Source organism: Impatiens glandulifera, chromosome 3, assembly GCF_907164915.1.
Source record: "Impatiens glandulifera chromosome 3, dImpGla2.1, whole genome shotgun sequence".
NCBI lineage: Eukaryota > Viridiplantae > Streptophyta > Magnoliopsida > Ericales > Balsaminaceae > Impatiens > Impatiens glandulifera.
In genome coordinates, this window is record NC_061864.1 from 12083516 (window position 1) to 12101883 (window position 18368).

At 37.3% G+C, this 18368-nt stretch overlaps 1 protein-coding gene across 1 annotated transcript; it reads right to left on the reverse strand.

The window, feature by feature from the left end:
• Positions 1–16417: 16417 nt before the first annotated feature.
• LOC124929729 (11S globulin seed storage protein 1-like) lies at positions 16418–18010 on the reverse strand. The gene is made up of 3 exons (XM_047470122.1): positions 17420–18010; positions 16895–17347; positions 16418–16810 (listed from the first exon to the last, which is right to left on the reverse strand). Exons 1-3 carry the CDS (start codon positions 17981–17983, stop codon positions 16418–16420), a joined length of 1410 nt encoding a protein of 469 aa, XP_047326078.1. The 5' UTR covers positions 17984–18010.
• Between the last annotated feature and the right edge of the window lie 358 nt (positions 18011–18368).

Consider the following 18368-nt stretch of genomic DNA (forward strand, 5'->3'; position numbering starts at 1 on the left):
GAAGCAAACTTATGGTAAAAAGTTGCGGCATTGGATTTCCTGAAACTCTACGAGCAAACTCTCCTCGGTTATGGTAATGTTGTTGAACTTTTTTGAATTCTTGTGATGTTGTTGAACTGTTTTCAATTCTTGTGATGTTGTTGAACTGTTTTCAATTGCAGCTCAAGTACCTGTACTTCTTTACTTTGATGGAGAGTGGAAAACTACGGACGATCTTACTCATTTTTCTGCAAAGTCAAACAGCGGTATGATTGTTCCCCAAAATTCTACTTATGCCCAATTAGTTGATCAAATTTATTCTGCTACCGATGTTGACAAATCTAGATATGATTTATTGCTTCAAGCCAAGTATAATGCTCCTGGCATGATTGCCAAATTTTCTTATATAACTGATATAAAAAAAGATGTGGATGTGGAGTTCTTTTTACATGAAGCAGTTTCAGTCCACAACCGCACTCCATTGTGTGTATCCTTAGTAGAGAAGTCACTACCAACTCAAGAAAGTGTAGCTGTTCCAGAAATTGATGACCCCGACGTCTTCCCGATGCAGCGTGAGGTTTTCTTTGAAAATGACATTGAAGATGAACATTTGCGTCTGAATGTGGAGGATGATGCTGATGATGATTGGGTTCCTATTACCCAACCTAGTAGTTCTGATTGGGTTCCTAGTACCAATCCAAATCCAAGCGGTTCTTGGGTTCCTAGTACACAACAAAACAATGTTGTTGTTCGTACTCAACCAAGCTGCAGTGAATGGGTTGCTAGTAACATACCAAGTAGTGAAAATCCTTTACATGAGGCAGTAAGTACCGGAATCGGATTGGAAGTCAGTTCTTTGTTTGAGAATAAAAAAGAACTTCAGCTGAGGTTATATAAATATGCCATGACTAATCATTTTGAATTCAAAGTGTTGAAGTCAAAAAAAGAACTTTGGGTTGTGAAATGTTTGGATAAGAATTGCAAGTGGAGACTGCGTGCTGTCAGAGTAAATTCCTCGGAAATGTTTGAGATTCGTAAATTCGTAAAAGATTATACCTGTTCAATTGTGACGAGGCAAGAGAATCAAAGGCCAGCACCAGCATGGGTGTTTGGGGAATGCATGAAGAGCAAGTACATGGACCATCACCATGACCACATGCCCAAGAAAATAATGGAAGACATACAGACTACTTATGGAATAAAGTTGTCTTATAATAAGGCTTGGCGGTCTAGAGAAAAGGCCCTAATGGCGGTGCGAGGAACTGTAGAAGATTCTTACGGTAAATTGCCATCATACCTGTACATGTTGGAGAAGAACAATCCGGGTACCATAACAAACATCCAGACGGATGAGCACGGTCATTTCAGGTATATGTTCATGTCCTTAGGCTGCTCAATTAGGGGTTTCAAAAACTGTTGTCGTCCAGTATTGTGCGTCGATGCCAGTTTTCTTAAGCACAAGGTTGGAGGTCAGCTATTGGTGGCGATAGCATTAGATGCGAATGAACAACTCTATCCTGTTGCATTCGGCGTTGTTGATTCTGAAAATAACAACTCCTGGACTTATTTCATGCAAAAACTTAGAGATGCAATTGGATTGGTTGATGATCTCGTGTTTGTATCTGATAGACACCCAAACATCGCCAATGCCTTGTGTGCTGTTTTTCCAGAAGCTGACCACGGTGCGTGCACATATCATATCAAGATGAATATTATGGCCAAATTCAAAACCGATCACTGCCACGCCGAGTTTGGTTTGGCTTCTCAAGCATACACAATCTTGAAGTTTAATCAGCATTTTGACAAGATCAATGCTAAGGACCCTCGTATTGCTATGTATTTGGCAGATATTGGGTTTGAGAGATGGAGTCGTGCATTTTTTCCGGGTAAACGATACAATCAAATGACAAGTAATTACGCTGAGAGCTTCAATAGTCAAAGTAGGGAAGCTAGAAAGTATCTCATATCAATCTTAGCTGATTATTTAAGATTCACATTACAAGATTGGTTTAACAGTCGAAGAGAAAAAGCTTCCAATCACAATGAACGTTTATCTTTTTATTATGAAAAGTTCTTACGTGATCAAGCTGAGAAGGCCAGATTATATAACGTTCATCCACTTAACCGTTTCGAGTTTTATGTCCATGACGGTGAATCTGATTATAAAGTTGACTTGAGAGGAATGAGTTGTAGTTGTAGGGTATTTGATGTATCTGGTCTTCCTTGCACTCATGCCCTGGCTGCTTCACGTACCCATAGATTGGATGCCTATGAGTTCTGCTCAAGGTTTACTTTAGATTATTTGCTATTGAATTTATCTAACTAACTTTATTTCTCACATGTTCAATTGTTATGTTTCAGGTATTACTCAAGTGAAATGTGGGTCAATGCTTACGCGAAAACAATATATCCAGTTTGTCATGAAGAGTATTGGGATATTCCAGAACATATCAAGCAACGAGTGTGCCTTAAACCACCTGTTAAGGTTAAGAAAGGGCGTCCTCAAACAAAGCGTAGGTCATCCCAAGGTGAAATTCGTAAGGTGCCGAGAAGATGTAGCTCATGTGGTGGTCAGGGTCACAACAGGGCAACATGCAAATCAGTAATGCCTGCACCCTCTACTGCAAGAGCTGCAAGAGCATCATCATCTCAGCCGCCATCATCTCAGCCACAAACATGAATATTGTCTGTGCAATTTTGAATATTGTCTGTGCAATTTTGAATATTGTATACTGATTATTGTTGTTGGTTTTCGAATATTGTATGCTGATTGATTGTTGTTGGTTTTCGAATATTGTATGGTGATTGAAATTTGTATACAGATATTTCCATACAGGTTGGCCATACAGTGAGTGACTCACGCATATATATTGCACAATGCTAATTCACGTGTATTGTAATGTAATTCACGTGTATAATTCACGTGTATTGTAATGTAATTCACGTGTATTGTAATATTACAATACGCGTGAGTCATATTGTAATACACGTGAGTTATGAATCACGCGTAATACAATACACGTGAATTATATTACAACCACGTGAATTATATTGGGATATTCCAGAACATAATACACGTAATACACGTGTTTATATAAGTCACGTGAATTATATTACAACCACGTGAATTATATTGGTATATTCCAGAACACAATACACGTAATACACGTGTTTATATAATTCACGTGAATTATATTACAATACACGTGAATTTTATGATACCTATTACAACCACGTTAAATATATAAACACGTGAATTCAGTGTTTACAAAACAATATACAACAATAATTCAGTGTTTACAAAACATGTTACAACAATAATTCAGTGTTTACAAAACAATATACAACAATAATTCAGTGTTTACAACTTCATGGCTCTAAAATCTGGTGGTACAACCTGACTGCCCACTTTTCTCTATATACTTGCATATTCTTTGATATGCAATTTTCTAGACCAAGTTTAGCAGTCAGGTACTCTAAATACATTAATACAAAAACGCCACAGTCCCCACTCCATTCTGCTTTTGGTACTTCAGGGTGTGGGATTCTATGAAATCTAAAAGTTTCATTTATCATGTTAGGATACCTGGCCATTTCAACTTCAGACATTGCTTTATGAAGGAAGGGCGGCAACATCTCACAAATGGCTTTCATGTATTTTCCTAATTCTTCATCATTGAAAATTGTCTGATCGCAATCATAAACATCAATTCTCCATTCTTGCAATCGAATAACACACAGTACCCAGTGTAGGTTGTTGAGGTTGAGGGGGAAGTAAATAACATCAACACTGCTCCAACCGGGCATATGTTTATCTTCTCTACCCCAGTGGTAGTGGTAAAAGACGTCAGAGAAAGTATGGCCTTCTGGTTTTTCTGGATCAACCGAGTCAGCAACAAAATCGTCATAGTATGAAGTAACCAAAGGGCCAAACTGGCAATCTAAGATGGTGAAATCCTCCGGGTACGACTTAGGGTAGGCGACTGCTCTTGCTCTTAGCAGACAAATTGCTGCATTCATCTCCACATCAGTTAGCCACTTATTTAACCTCAGAATTGTAGTGAAGAACTTAAGGTCTCCAGCACCATCAGGGAGTTGAACGTCTTTAAATGTAGCCCCTTTCGCAAATTCTTTCCTGAACTCTTTCCTCAGTTGCTCATTACAAGTCGACATAGGATCCACAACAATCGTCTTCTTTCTTGGCCGAGGGACGACATAGGGACTAAGTACAGCTTTCGACGCCGTCCTCTTTCTCTTAAATAGGATGTGGGATGCATCTTCCAGTACCACCACATCCTCATCTATCCGCTTGTCCTCCTTCTTCTCTACCTTCTTCTGCACAACGAAATGATTGTCCACCTTCTTCTGCACCACCCTCCTACCCCTCTGCACCCCCTTCCTACCCCTCTGCACCCCCTTCCTACCCCTCTTCACAACGAAATCATCGTCCACCTACAAAGAAATCATTGAATTAGGCAACAAAAGTCTTCAATTAGTCCAAATGCAAGAATTGCATACCTCATCTTCATTATCCTCCACCCTCTGCACCACCCTCCTACCCCTCTGCACCCCCTTCCTACCCCTCTGCACAACGAAATCCTCTTCCACCTCCTCTTCCACCTTCTCTTCAACCTTCTCTTCAACATCATCTTCATTATCTTCCACCTGCTTCTCCACCTGCTTCTCCACCTGCTCCTCCACCTGCTCCTCCACCTGCTCCTCCACCTTCTCCTCCAAATTCCCAACATTCTCCATTTTCTACAAAAACCAGAAAAGCCCTTCAATTAGTCCAAAGGCAAGAAATAGGCAAAGTGCGCGAATTGCACCAAATGCATGAAATGCATACCTCAGTATTGTGTTCCCCATCTTCAACTGTCTTCTCCATTTCCAACAAAAGCCCATCCTACAAAAACCAGAATAGCCCTTCAATTAGTCCAAAGGCGAAAAATAGGCAAAGTGCGCGAATTGCACCAAATGCATGAAATGCATACCTCAGTATTGTGTTCCCCATCTTCAACTGTCTTCTCCATTTCCAACAAAAGCCCATCCTACAAAAACCAGAAAAGCCCTTCAATTAGTCCAAAGGCAAGAAATAGGCAAAGTGCGCGAATTGCACCAAATGCATGAAATGCATACCTCAGTATTGTGTTCCCCATCTTCAACTGTCTTCTCCATTTCCAACAAAAGCCCATCCTACAAAAACCAGAAAAGCCCTTCAATTAGTCCAAAGGCAAGAAATAGGCAAAGTGCGCGAATTGCACCAAATGCATGAAATGCATACCTCAGTATTGTGTTCCCCATCTTCAACTGTCTTCTCCATTTCCAAATTCCCAACATTCTCCATTTCCTACAATAAACAGAAAAGCCCTTCAATTAGTCCAAATGCAAGAAATAGGAAAAGTGCGCGAATTGCACCAAATGCAAGAAATGCATACCTCGAAATTTTTTTGCCCATCTTCAACTGTCTTCTCCTCCAAATTCCCAACATTCTCCATCTCCAACAACGGCCCATCCTACAAAAACATGAAAAACGCTTCAATTAGTCCAAATGCAAGAAATATGAAAAGTGCGCGAATTGCACCAAATGGAAGAAATGCATACCTCGAAATTTTTTTCCACATCTTCAACTGTCTGCTCTTCATTTTCATTGTCCTCCCCCTCCCCAACAGTGTTCTTCTCCAAGAGACCAACAATGTCTTTTTCCTGTCCATCCTACAATAAACAGAAAAGCCCTTCAATTAGTCCAAATGCAAGAATTAGGAAAAGTGCGCGAATTGCACCAAATGCAAGAAATGCATACCTCGAAATTTTTTTCACCATCTTCAACTGTCTGCTCTTCATTGCCATTGTCCTCCCCCTCCCCAACAGTGGTTTTCTCCAAGAGACCAACAATGTCTTTTTCCTGTCCATCCTACAATAAACAGAAAAGCCCTTCAATTAGTCCAAATGCAAGAATTAGGAAAAGTGCGCGAATTGCACCAAATGCAAGAAATGCATACCTCAGTATTTTTAACACCATCTTCAACTGTCTTCTCTTCATTTTCATTGTCCTCCTCAACAATTTTTTTCTCCACAAGCCCAACATTGTCTTCCTCCTGTCCATCCTACAATAAACAGAAAAGCCTTCAATAAGTCGAAATGCAAGAAATGCACCAATTATCCAAATTCAAGGAAATACAAGAAATACATACCTCAACTTCATTCTCCTCCACAAGCACAGCATTGTCTTTCTCCAAAATCACCACATCATTGTCCTCAGTGTTCACCACATCATTCTCCCCTTGCTGTAGTTGCTTTAACATCCGTTTAATGAGAATTATGTCATCTCTCATTTCGGTTTTGATGAGCCTTATTTCATTTCTCATTTCAGTTTTGAAGAGAGTCAGTTCGTTTCTCATTACAATTTTGAATTCATTTAGCTCCTTCGAAAGTTGATCCAATCTACATCTATCGTGGGGAGTTGTTGCTGTTGGAGTTGGGGGAGAGGATTCTTCGTCTTCGTCTTCTTCTTCTTCTTCGTCTTTTCTACTCGTGGCGCTCTCGACAGAATAAGAGCTGCTGGTGCTGGTGCTGGGGGTAGGGTTGCGGGTTCTTCTTCTTGTGGAAGGTTTGGCTTTGGCTGGAGTAATTTGTCTTTTCTTCCTCATGACAGTTTTTTTATGAGGAACTCCATCGTCAATATCTCCAAATTTCCTCTTTCTGCAGTCAAGATCAAAAAAGACATCATAAACATTACCTCCCATATCTTCAAAGTCATCCCCAGCATATAAGATCTTCTCTTCTTCAGACAATTCCATTTGCTTAACAATCGTGCCTTGCAGGGCAGTTTGAAGATCAGAGGCAGTGCTCTTCCTCTTTGATTTGTACTGTATTATTCTTGGGCAGACAGGCTCTTCAGTTTGAAGCGTCGTTTTAATTGCAAGATTGGGGACAAAAGTTTGGATCACCTCATAAGTCCACACTTGTAAGGCTAGTGCGAACCCATATACGGTATAAGAAACATCGACATCTTTTTCTTTGTCTTTGTTCTTCTTCCCCGAGGCGGCATCCTTCTTCTGCAGATACAGCTTCCTGTAGCGATCAAGGTCTCTGGTCAAACCCTTCATGGTTGCTCTAAAGGCCACCTTTCCCCATGGAAAATTGAGGAAGGTGTCGATGTCATCGACCATGCTGAAGAGTTTCATATTTATTATCCTCCTCGGGTCAAGGGCAAAGAGATAATGGGAAACAAGGTATACCAGCCCCAATTTCCATGCATCTTCCCTATCAGAGCAGGACAGGAATTTTGAATGAAGGTCTGCTATTCTAATAAGTGGAATACGTTTAAAATATTTAAGAACCAAAGTTGGAGATTCTTCAACCTGGTTGAAAATTGTTTGCTCAGTAGGGAATCTCCCAAAATTGAGACCTGTAACCAATGCAAACTCCCTCATCCCGAAGCACAGCTCTTCTCCATTCACAAGGAACTTCATCTCCATAGAATTTGAGCTGGACTTCCTGAGGAGCATGTGGTGTATAATCATTCCTGAGAAACGCAGTAACGGGTGCCCTTTGAATAAGAATCTGAATTGGGTTTCCTCTACCCTTTCAGTTAGATTCATCTTGGCAAACTTGGCAGCAATATTTCCCATATTGGTTTTCCAGGATACCCTCCCAGCAAACTCGGGTATTGTAGTGGACTCCATCTACAAAACAAGGAAGAAGATGGGATCACCATGATAATTAGCAAAACAAAATAAGTATTTAATTAAATAGTAAGACCAACAACAAAAATGGAACAGAATAAATCATGACAGAAAATAGTTTGGTCCAGTTCAATCATAGCATCTAGTGTATATATGCACATATATATTCCCGAGTCATCCACTCATCAAAAAGGATTTTACAATCAATGTATTCAATATAAAAACACTCATCTAGATGCAGCCTCCAATTAAACATATTAACACTTGATCAACTTTTAGAAATGCATTCAATCAAGGTAAAAGTGAAAGATATATTTGCTTCCTATAGCAAGTGCAATATGGTCCAAGAAAGTGAACATACAGTGTGGATCATTTATGGCTTTTGATTCAGCACGGCAAATTAGGAGCACGTGTTGACTAAATTTCTTAATATAACATCGAAACCTGTCTCATTGGCATTCTAATAAGGTGCAGTAAAGCAGCAAAAGTTAAACCCTAACCCTAAATACCATTTCTTCACAAGCACATAACAAACACGAAACCTGTCTCATTGGCATTCTATTAAGGTGCAGTAAAGCAGCAAAAGTTAAACCCTAACCCTAAATACCATTTCTTCACAAGCACATAACAAAAACGGAAATGTCATTTCTTAAACGAGAAATGAATGAATAAGCGTGAAATGCATGCATGCAGAATAAGAACACTGATACAATACTCGTCATATACCCTAAAAGCATTTACACACATAAACGAAACCAGAACCAAACCCTAAACCCTAAATACATCAATATAAATCAATATAAACGGAATAATACACATCAAAACCTAACCCTAACTCTTAAGCCCTAAACTCACCGAAATATGTCAAAAAGACGGTGGAAAGACGATGATGTCGAATAGACGGTGGAAAGTCGAAGATGTTGGACGAGGAACGATGTTGAGGAACGATGATCTTGATCGATGTTGAAGGAAGTCGGCAGTTGAGAAGACGTGGTTTTGGAAGTCGGAGTGGGAGGGAGAATCGGGGTGGTTTTGTTTTAAATTAGGGCCGAAAAATTATATATACGACTAAAGACGCGATTTACCATGGACGCGATTTAATCTGAATCGCGTGAGTTCATCACCGCGATTTAGATTAAATCGCGTGCATGGTAAATCGCGTACATTTAAAAACGCGAATTACCAATCACGCGTTTCATCTAAATCGCGGTGATGAACTCACGCGAATTAGATGAATCGCGTGATTGGTAATTCGCGTCTTTGAGCGTAAGAAATGGCGCCGAAGGGGTATTTCCGACATTTCGCGGGGCAAAAGGGCCCTTTTTGCCAACTTTAGTAGGCGGGGGCCCTTTTTGGAATTTCCCCTGTTATGGGGGCCATTTCATCAAATTTCCCCTTTAATTATATATAAATAAAAAATATCATAGAATTAATTTTAAATTTTTTTAATAATATTTGATATTTTGAATGGTATTTATTCAGTTTAGATATTTAAATAACATAATATCATTTTTCTCTAATATTATATATTAAGATATCTTCTCTTCTAGTTTAGCCGAAAAAAAAAAGTTAGAATATTTTTTACCATTTTAATAAATTCTGAGTTCGAGCCTGTCAAATATCAAATTCAACTGGTAAATAGTTAATTATTTTTGCGGATTATGTGCGTTAATCCCTTTTAACTACATTATTTTTATATTACGTTATTAAATTAATTTATTTTAAATTATTATTTTTTATTTTATTATTATATATTAATTTTTTTTATAAGTTCTTTTATTAAAAATAATTTTATATCTTCAAAATTTATAAAAACAAAATAAAAAAACAATATGAATGTGAAGGAGCCCATAGTTTCTATCGGTTTATGTAAAAACAATTCTAAAAATTATTTATGGAAGTAATAGCGACGATTAGGTAGTGTTAACTACAAAAGTGATTTTTACAATGAGCAATAATGACACTTTGTTTTACTGTCGCTATATTTCTCTTTTTATTATTATATTATTTATTTATTTTGTCAAATGGCGACGGATAAATCAAATGTCGCTATGACTTAGTCCAAATATTGAAATGAAAATGAAAAACGGGAAATCATTATTTTCAACTATCTATATAATTATTTATATGAAACAAAGAAAGTATAATTAACTCCAAAATATAATATAATATATATATATATATATATATATATATATATATATATATATATATATATATATATATATATATATATGCAAAATTCTATCACATGATTTTAGAATTCATGTTAAAATGAGTTACTTATTAAAAATTGAATCTACATGTATAATATTATGTTAAACTTTAAACTATAACTGAGCATTTCGAGTTCTTTAATTCAAGAAACGGGTTCTTGATAGTCGGGATCGATGGTGAAATTCAATACTCAAGCGCAATGGACATAGAATGAGGAGAGAATTCGAGGTTAAGGTGAGAAGAGCCGAAGGTGAGAGTAGAAATACTACTAGATTACACCTAGTAGTCCAAGATAGGGGTCCAAGATCGGGAGAATAACTTATAGCACAACTTTCAAAAGATTCAATTCATAGCCCCAAAAAGTGGGGTGAGCATCAGTATTTAAAGAGGTTGAATTACTCAAGAGTCGGTTACAAACTTGTTACAACAACTTCCAAAATAACAGAATTCGGTTTTAAAGAAATATAAGAGAAGACAAAATAAAATTATTAGGTAAAAGACATAAACTGGCCCATATGCACACTATGGCCGAGAAACGGGTGCTGCAAATAAAATAGGGCCGAGGCTTTGGTGAGCAGACACTAACATAATCTCCCCCTTCAAGGTTCGTCGTCCTCGACGAAAAAAAAACATGGATTGGTCAGCCTCTAATGCGCATCCTCGAAACTTCAAAAAAAACTATTGTTTCGGTCGAGCTTTAGAATGTTCAATAAGCTTTGCCGCAAAGGACCGGTCTTCTTAAAAATCTTTTGGCAGAATCGTGTCAATAGTGGAGCTGGTCGGGTCCTTGTGGTGGGTCACTCGTCACTCCGCCCATGTAAGGAATTTCTGTGCACCCAAGGTCGAGTTTTTCATTGTTTAGAGCTGACCTTCGTTGCTGCAATGTCTCCAACGCCTGGTGCAAAAATAATTTCTTCCAGCTTCGATTATACTCTATAGTGTTATCAAAAATCCAGGCCAAGTCTTTTTCCCGAACCGGCATCACGGGGGCAACAACTATTCTCATAACTTGTGGTCGGTCTTCGGGTTGCTGGAATAGAGCGTTGAACACATCAAATAGTTGGTGGAGATCTTCAGGAATATCTTCCAAGGTCATTGTTGCGAGGGAAACAGTTTGGCCTTCGGGCTTACTCTTTATTTGCATTTTGGCAGCAACACTACATTCATCTAAAGTCTTTTCCAGCTGGTTTCCATGCATCAAAGTGGCCTGCGACCGAGGAATACCCTTTATGACCGTGGTTCTGTCTTGCTTTTCATAGGATAGGGTCATCTTTTCGAAGTCCCCAAGATGACGGGCCTAGAGTAATCAGCCATTCAATGCCCAACACAATATCATATCCGTCCATGGAAATTACCTTCATTTCTATCTGATATTCATTGCCTTCCATCGACCACTTCAAGTCTTTGCAAACACTAGAGCATAACACATTAGACCCATCGACCACTCTAACCGATTGCACCCGGGTTTCTATGCTTTTGTGGTCTATTTTCTCCAAAATTCTGCTATTGATAAAATTGTGGGTGCTACCTGTATCGATCAAGATCACTACCGGCAGGTTCCCAATTTTCCCAAGAATTTGGAGCGTTTGAAAAGCTTTAGAATCGGTCAATGTATGTAAGGATATGGTTGGTTCATCCCTTGGGTCGAGCAACGAAGGTAGATTATCAAAAACAGGTTCTTTATCGGGTTCTTGGTCTTCTTGATTGGCCGAGACCATGAATAACTTTGATTTACACATATGGTTTGGTTGCCATTTTTCATTGCAAGAGTAGCATTGGCCCTTCTTTCGCTTTTCATCCATTGAGGCTGGGTCTAATTGCTTAACATGGCCCTGATTTGCATTTGAAGAGGACTCATATGATGAATTTTTGAAGTCGGTATTGGTGCTCGGCCTGGCTGTGTTGATATTGGATGGCGTGGGCAGCAACGGTGCTTCAGCGCTGTACAAGTTACCACTGCTCATTAAGGACCGATATGTTGCTTCTTGGACTTTACCCATGGCCATGGATTCGTTTAGAGAATCCGGAAATCACAACCTGATGCAATTTGCAATCTCCTCCCTTAGACCGGATAAGTAGCAATCTATGACGTATTCCCTTGGCATGCTGTAGAGTTTTTGAGAGATCGACATGTATCGCAAATTATACTCTTGAATCGACCCCACTTGTTTCAAATTCATCAGCTGTCTCATTGATGTGTCGTGTATAGATGACCCGAATTAAGTCATAAGGTCTCTCTTGAACACGTCCCAAGATAATACTTCAATATGATTGTGGTTCTGAAGATATGACCCGTACCACATTCTTGCTTCGCCAGAAAAATGAATGGGGGCGATTTCTAATTTAGTGGCATCCCTAGTTTTGTCCACCCTAAAAAATTGCTCGGCGGATATTAGCAAGCCCTCGACATCCGACCCATCAAAACGAGGAAAATCGACTTTGGTTAGCCGAGTGGGAGGAACATAGTGTTGGTCGCGGTTCTGGCCAGGGTGCTAGGGCCTAAATGGGGAAGGACCGTGGCAAAAATTATCATTGTAGGTTTGTGGCGGGGTTCTTGCACATTTCCAGATGCCCCGCTCTCAAAGGCTTCCATTCGTTCTTCAGCCGCATCAAATCTTCGGTCTATGGCAGCTTGCATCGCAGCTGTTTGTTGGGACAGATTTTCAATAAGGGCCTTGAGCGCATCCATTTCTGATTGCTGGCGAGTTTCTACCAAGTTGAGAATCGACCATCTCTGATACTAATATGTTAAGCTTTAAACTATAACCGAGCTTTTCGAGTTCTTTAATTCAAGAAATGGGTTCTTGATAGTCGGGATCGATGGTTGAATTAAATGCTCAAGCGCAGCGGACATAGAATGAGGAGAGAAGAGCAGAAGGTGAGAAGAGAAATACTACTAGATTACACCTAGTAGTCCAAGATAGGGGTCCAAGACCGGGAGAATAACTTAGAGCACAACTTTCAAAAGATTCAATTCATAGCCCCAAAAAGTGGGGTGAGTATCAACATTTAAAGAGTCTGAATTACCCAAGAGTCGGTTACAAACTTGTTACAACAACTTCCAAAATAACAGAATTCGGTTTTAAAGAAATATAAGAGAAGACAAGACAGAATTATTAGGTAAAAGACATAAACTGGCCCATATGCACACTAGGGCCGAGAAACGGGTGCTGCAAATAAAATAGGACCAAGGCTTTGGTGAGGAGACCCTAACATATTCATAGTTAACTTTTTTTTTCCTTATTCTTACAATAATTATAAATAGTAAATATACATTTATCACTGCATGCTTATCTAAAAAAAATGGTTATACTTAATGAATTATTTGACCTTTATATTTCTAGATTAAAGTTAGAATCCATGATTTTGAGGTACGATGGATTTTAAAATATTTGTATTCGGTTTGAATTTTTTTTTTTTTGAAATAAACTTGAAAAAAAGAAAGTAAAAATATTTTATCTAATATAAATCTGACTTTATTCTATTAAAAAATGGTGGTCTTGATGTTTATTAGCCTTTTTTAACTGTATTTTATCTACACACTAACTTTATGTTAACATTTATATTTTTTTAAATAGGATATCACAATATTCCACTAAAATATTCATATAACCCATTTACAACAATGCTTAGTTTAAATCAGTTTTGACACATTCTAATTTTTTTTATTATAATTGTTTATTTTATTTTTTCTGAAAAAGAAGTAGATGATAGTTTTTCACATTAACATGTTCATCAAAACCATTTTTCTCAAAATTCTCACATTCTTTAATACACTATTTTTCTTTACTTTAGACTTTTTCTTTTTCTTTATTTATTTTTTGTTCCTATGAAATCTCATAATTTTTAATAATAATATATTACATTATTTTATCTCGTTTCAATTTGATTGATTAAGATTTTAAATAATGATCTTCTAAGTATTGTTAATTTATGTGAGGTTGGAAGATCTTGTCCGTACAAGTACTTATTTTATTTTATGAAATATTTTACCTAAAATAGTGTTATTGAATGAATTATATATATTTTATTTGAAAGAAAGCAGTCTAACGTGTGATTTCTGTCCTTACACGTGCATTGCCATCTCGACAGTAGTCGGCAGCGTAAATGTCGGCCTTTTAGTCGCTTTCAGCCGTCGTGTTCTTTGTCTACATTTTTCTATTTTGTCAACAAAATATATTAGAAAAATCCTTTTCTTTTCTTATAATTATTCCTATATTAAATTAAAATTTACAATAAAAATAGTTCAATTCATAGCCTCATGCATTAAGTGTTTGATAGAAACTATACTATATTAATTAATTCTTATTATTAACTAAATTTGAACCAACAAAAAAATAAATCTATATATAGATATAGATATACTTATTTGATATGTTAAATCTTAATCCCTTTTATTTATTTTTTTAATCTTATTCTCTACTGTAACAACTTTGTACTTATTTGAGAACATGTTATTTCTCAAATTGTAATGGAATCATTAAGTTCAGATGAGATTATTTAAAACTGGCATGAGTTTGATATGTTATATAAGAACCATTTGATTATTTTAAAAACCTGACAAGTAAAATTAAACAAAGAGGAAAATAATTATTAGCTACTTGTCAAATTGAAATTAAATTTGTTTATTTATTCAAATCATTTTTATATTTTCAAATGATTCTCTATACGGGGTCCATATATATTTGACAATTATTTTCTACTTAAAAATATTATCTTATCATTTGGTTGAGCCTGATGGCAAATATCGATCTTAAAGTAAATAGGTCATGATTATGTCTGTCTTCATCTCAAATATATATTGATCTTTCAGGCTTATAGTTGACTTTGATAATATTTTAGACATTTTATTTGTTTTGTGACTTCATAATCTTTTGGATATAGCACTATTTTGTTATTAGTCTCAAATTTAATTCATTGGGTTTTCTTTAATTTATTAGGATGGTTGAAATGTTCCGAATTTTACTTATAAAATTTAGAGTATTATATTCAATGTTCATTAAAATCGTATTAAATTTAAACAGGAATTACTAATTTTTTATTTTGTTTGTTTTAAGAATTGATAAAAGTCATTGTATTAATATATGATTAACACTTTTGATCATTATTTGGATGTCACTATAAAAAGGAATTAGATAAATTCCCTTATAAGATTTACATTAATGATTTAACATTGAAACTTGCTTTGTAATTAAGCTTATTATAATACAAGAATGGCAGTTAGAAAAGTTGTCTTGTTTATGTATTTTGTTTATTAAGTATATATTCATCTTTAGCATAGATTAAATGTAAACTACACTTTAAGCTAAGCACTCTTTCATAATTCTCATAATTTGCACTAAAAGTTGGGAAGATAATCTAGTTTTTCTATAGTTTTTTTTCCACTACACTTTAAATTATTTGTAACCCTTTGCCTTGAAGGCAATACAATTGAACACCAATGCTTAATATGCTTGGCTACTAATTGTAAATTTGTAATGAATCATTAAACCTCTTTATTTTTATTAAAATTTTTTTTTTTACAATAGTTGTGCTTTTGGGTGCATTTAGAGTGAGTGTCCTCGATAATAGAATTTAATTCATTTATAGTTGAATATGTAGTGTCATATGGACGATACAATCAAGTTCTTCGTTAATGTTACAGAACTTTACGATTAAGGTTGCATGTTTTGGCCATAGAAGCAATTTTGTTGGCAAAATTATTATCGTTTCTTTTTGTAAAACTAAAATTTGGACGTTGACTTAATCAAGATTTGAATGTCAGCCATTGTTTTTCTATTTGCCAAGGATATTGAAAAGAAATTGAAGCTAGGAGATGACTTTCTAAAAATATATGTAAAAAGAAATTAAATTGAATGTAGCTCAATTAATTCTCTTACAATTAACGAGATTGAGCTAAGTTTTTTAATATAGCCCAATTAATTCTCTTACAATCAACTATATGGGCTAAGTTTTTGAAAGTAGCCCAATTAATTCTCTTACAATCAACTATATGGGCTAAGTTTTTGAAAGTAGCCCAATTAATTCTCTTACGATTTGGAGTCCATCTGAGATTATGATATTTTAATTAATTAATTTTCATAGCAATTGAATTACTATACCCTTAAACAATTAATGTTTTTGCACAATATACATGAAAATTTCAGTTTTAATCTAAATGTTATTTAATTTGAATCTTTTTTGAGATTTTTTCTTTGTTTAGAAATTTGCAGGAACTTAAATACCATGATAACTTTAAATATCGTTAGTTGTTGCTTTTCGAATTCTCTAACATCACCCCGAAATATCGTGATAATGGGTGTTATCAGGTTTTATCTCTTTGTATATTTTTAGATTCAAATGAAGATCTAATGTGTAAGATTGTTTTGTTCTTTATCCCCCAAAAATTTATTTTTGGTTTTATGAAAAATATTTTCCAAAAATTGTTATTTATTATCTAGCTCAATAAAACACATGAAGCTCTCAAAATAAAATTGAAAATACTGAGCTCTATATTATTTATTTATTTATTTATTTGGTAGTTTAAGTACGAATATTTAAGCCGAAGCCACTCTGGGAGAACCGGACCTGGACTCAAAGATCAAAGTCTGCTCCCGGTTGGTCTTCAACCTCATGGCTTGTTCCCTTGAAACACGGTAAGAAGCCGCAATCACGTCGGCGGGAAGGCCGCGAAGGGCCGAGGTCCGTCCTGCTAGGGTTCCTTGCATGGCGACGTCATTGGTCCTGAAGGCAATCCATTCGAATCCCTGTTCACCGGCTTGTTTAACAATCACGAAGTTCTGCGGGACCACCACCATCTGTCCTTCACGGACCACCTCGTCGAACACGCAGCTGCCGCTCTGGTCACTTATCTGAATCTTGGCGTCTCCTCTCGTACAGTATAGAATGCTGTGTGCGTTTAGCTTATAGTGAGGACTCACCAGTGCGTTCTGTTGTACGTAGTCAATTCAATTGTTAGATTTATCATTTAGTTTAGGCGATTCAATAAATAAATAAATAGTATACTTACTTACCCTGTAAAGAACTCCTCTCTCTGCGCTCAATTTCAAGGATTTGAGAATGGGTAGGTCGTAGCTGGTTAGGGTATTGAACCTGCCGGCCTGTGGGTTGAAGATGTCGGCGCGGGAAGGGTCATTGATGTTCTCGATCAACTTGGTAGAGCAAATGGTTTCTTCCAAGCCGTTGTCGTTGGATCTTCTCTCTTGCTCCTCCCTCCTGGAGGGTGGGCTGATGACTTGAAAGCTCTGTTCCACGCGGACAATGTGACCTCTTTTATCGTCTTCTCCGCGAAGCTTCCTGGCTGTCTCTCTGTCGATTCCGAAAATCTGAACCAGAAATTCCTCCTCGATTCCATGGAAGACGTTGCCGGCGTTCTGCTTCTCGCCTGTCTGGTGGGCCTGGTGGTGTTGTTCTGCCCCCCCTTGCCCTTGGAATCCTTGTTGTGGGTTTCCAGCCAGGAAGAATTTCTGCATACATAGATACATACATATACTTAATCAAATTTATCTAGAATAAGTATTTATGTAATTCTGTCTTACGCGTGGGTTTTGGTCGAGCTGATTTAGGTTATTGCCGGTATCCTCAACGACTATGGCTACGACATCCTCGTTACCGTCGTTGTAGCACCAGTGGGTCCAGCCGGCGCCGATGGCAATGACGTCTCCTTGTCGGAATCGTCGGATCTTCTGGTGCTGGTCGTGGAATCTGGTGGATTTCTCATCAACCTGAGATTCCTGAGATGATTGGAATGTCTCTGGGCATCCAGGCATCAAAACGCCAGACATACCGTTACCTTTGAGAATGTACATGAGGAGAGGGGCGTTGGTGTAAGAAGGTAAGAAGAGTCCGCGTGGGTTAATAGTGTGCCTGGCGGCAACAACTCCTGCGCAGCGGAACTGATCATCCTTCCAGTCCCAGAACTCGGACTGGCCGGCCTCAGCCTGGATTCTAAAGCTGGGTTCTTGGGCATTGAGCCTCTGAAGTTGGCACTGTGCCTGGTCTTCTTGGCTAAAGCCATGTTCAGACTGTCCCCTGCTCCTGGCGGAGACAGTGCCCAAGAAGATGATGAGGAGGAAGGAGAGAGAGAGCAGTGAAGTGTTCATGGCTGTCTCTGAGTATTAATTATTGGATGAGAATTAAGGTAAGAGAGATGGGGAATTTATAAGGGGTCGGATGATGATTGCATGCAGTTTTGATGCCATGTTTCATGTTTGCATGGAGATGGAATATTCGAATTGCTTGTGGGCTTACAGCTAGCTAGCTAAGTGAGATGAGCAACGGGCATGTGGCCGCATCCTTCATTTTTGTTTCTCTTTGTCTTTGCATGAAATGGATATATACAGTATACTAGTTACTTATAATACTGTGTGCTACTTTTCAATTGTAGATGTTAATGGTATTTTTCTCTAAGGAACTCTACTTTTGTAAAACCTTTTATCATTTATGAGATTCATACTTTATTATTTTCTTAATAACAAATTTCAATAT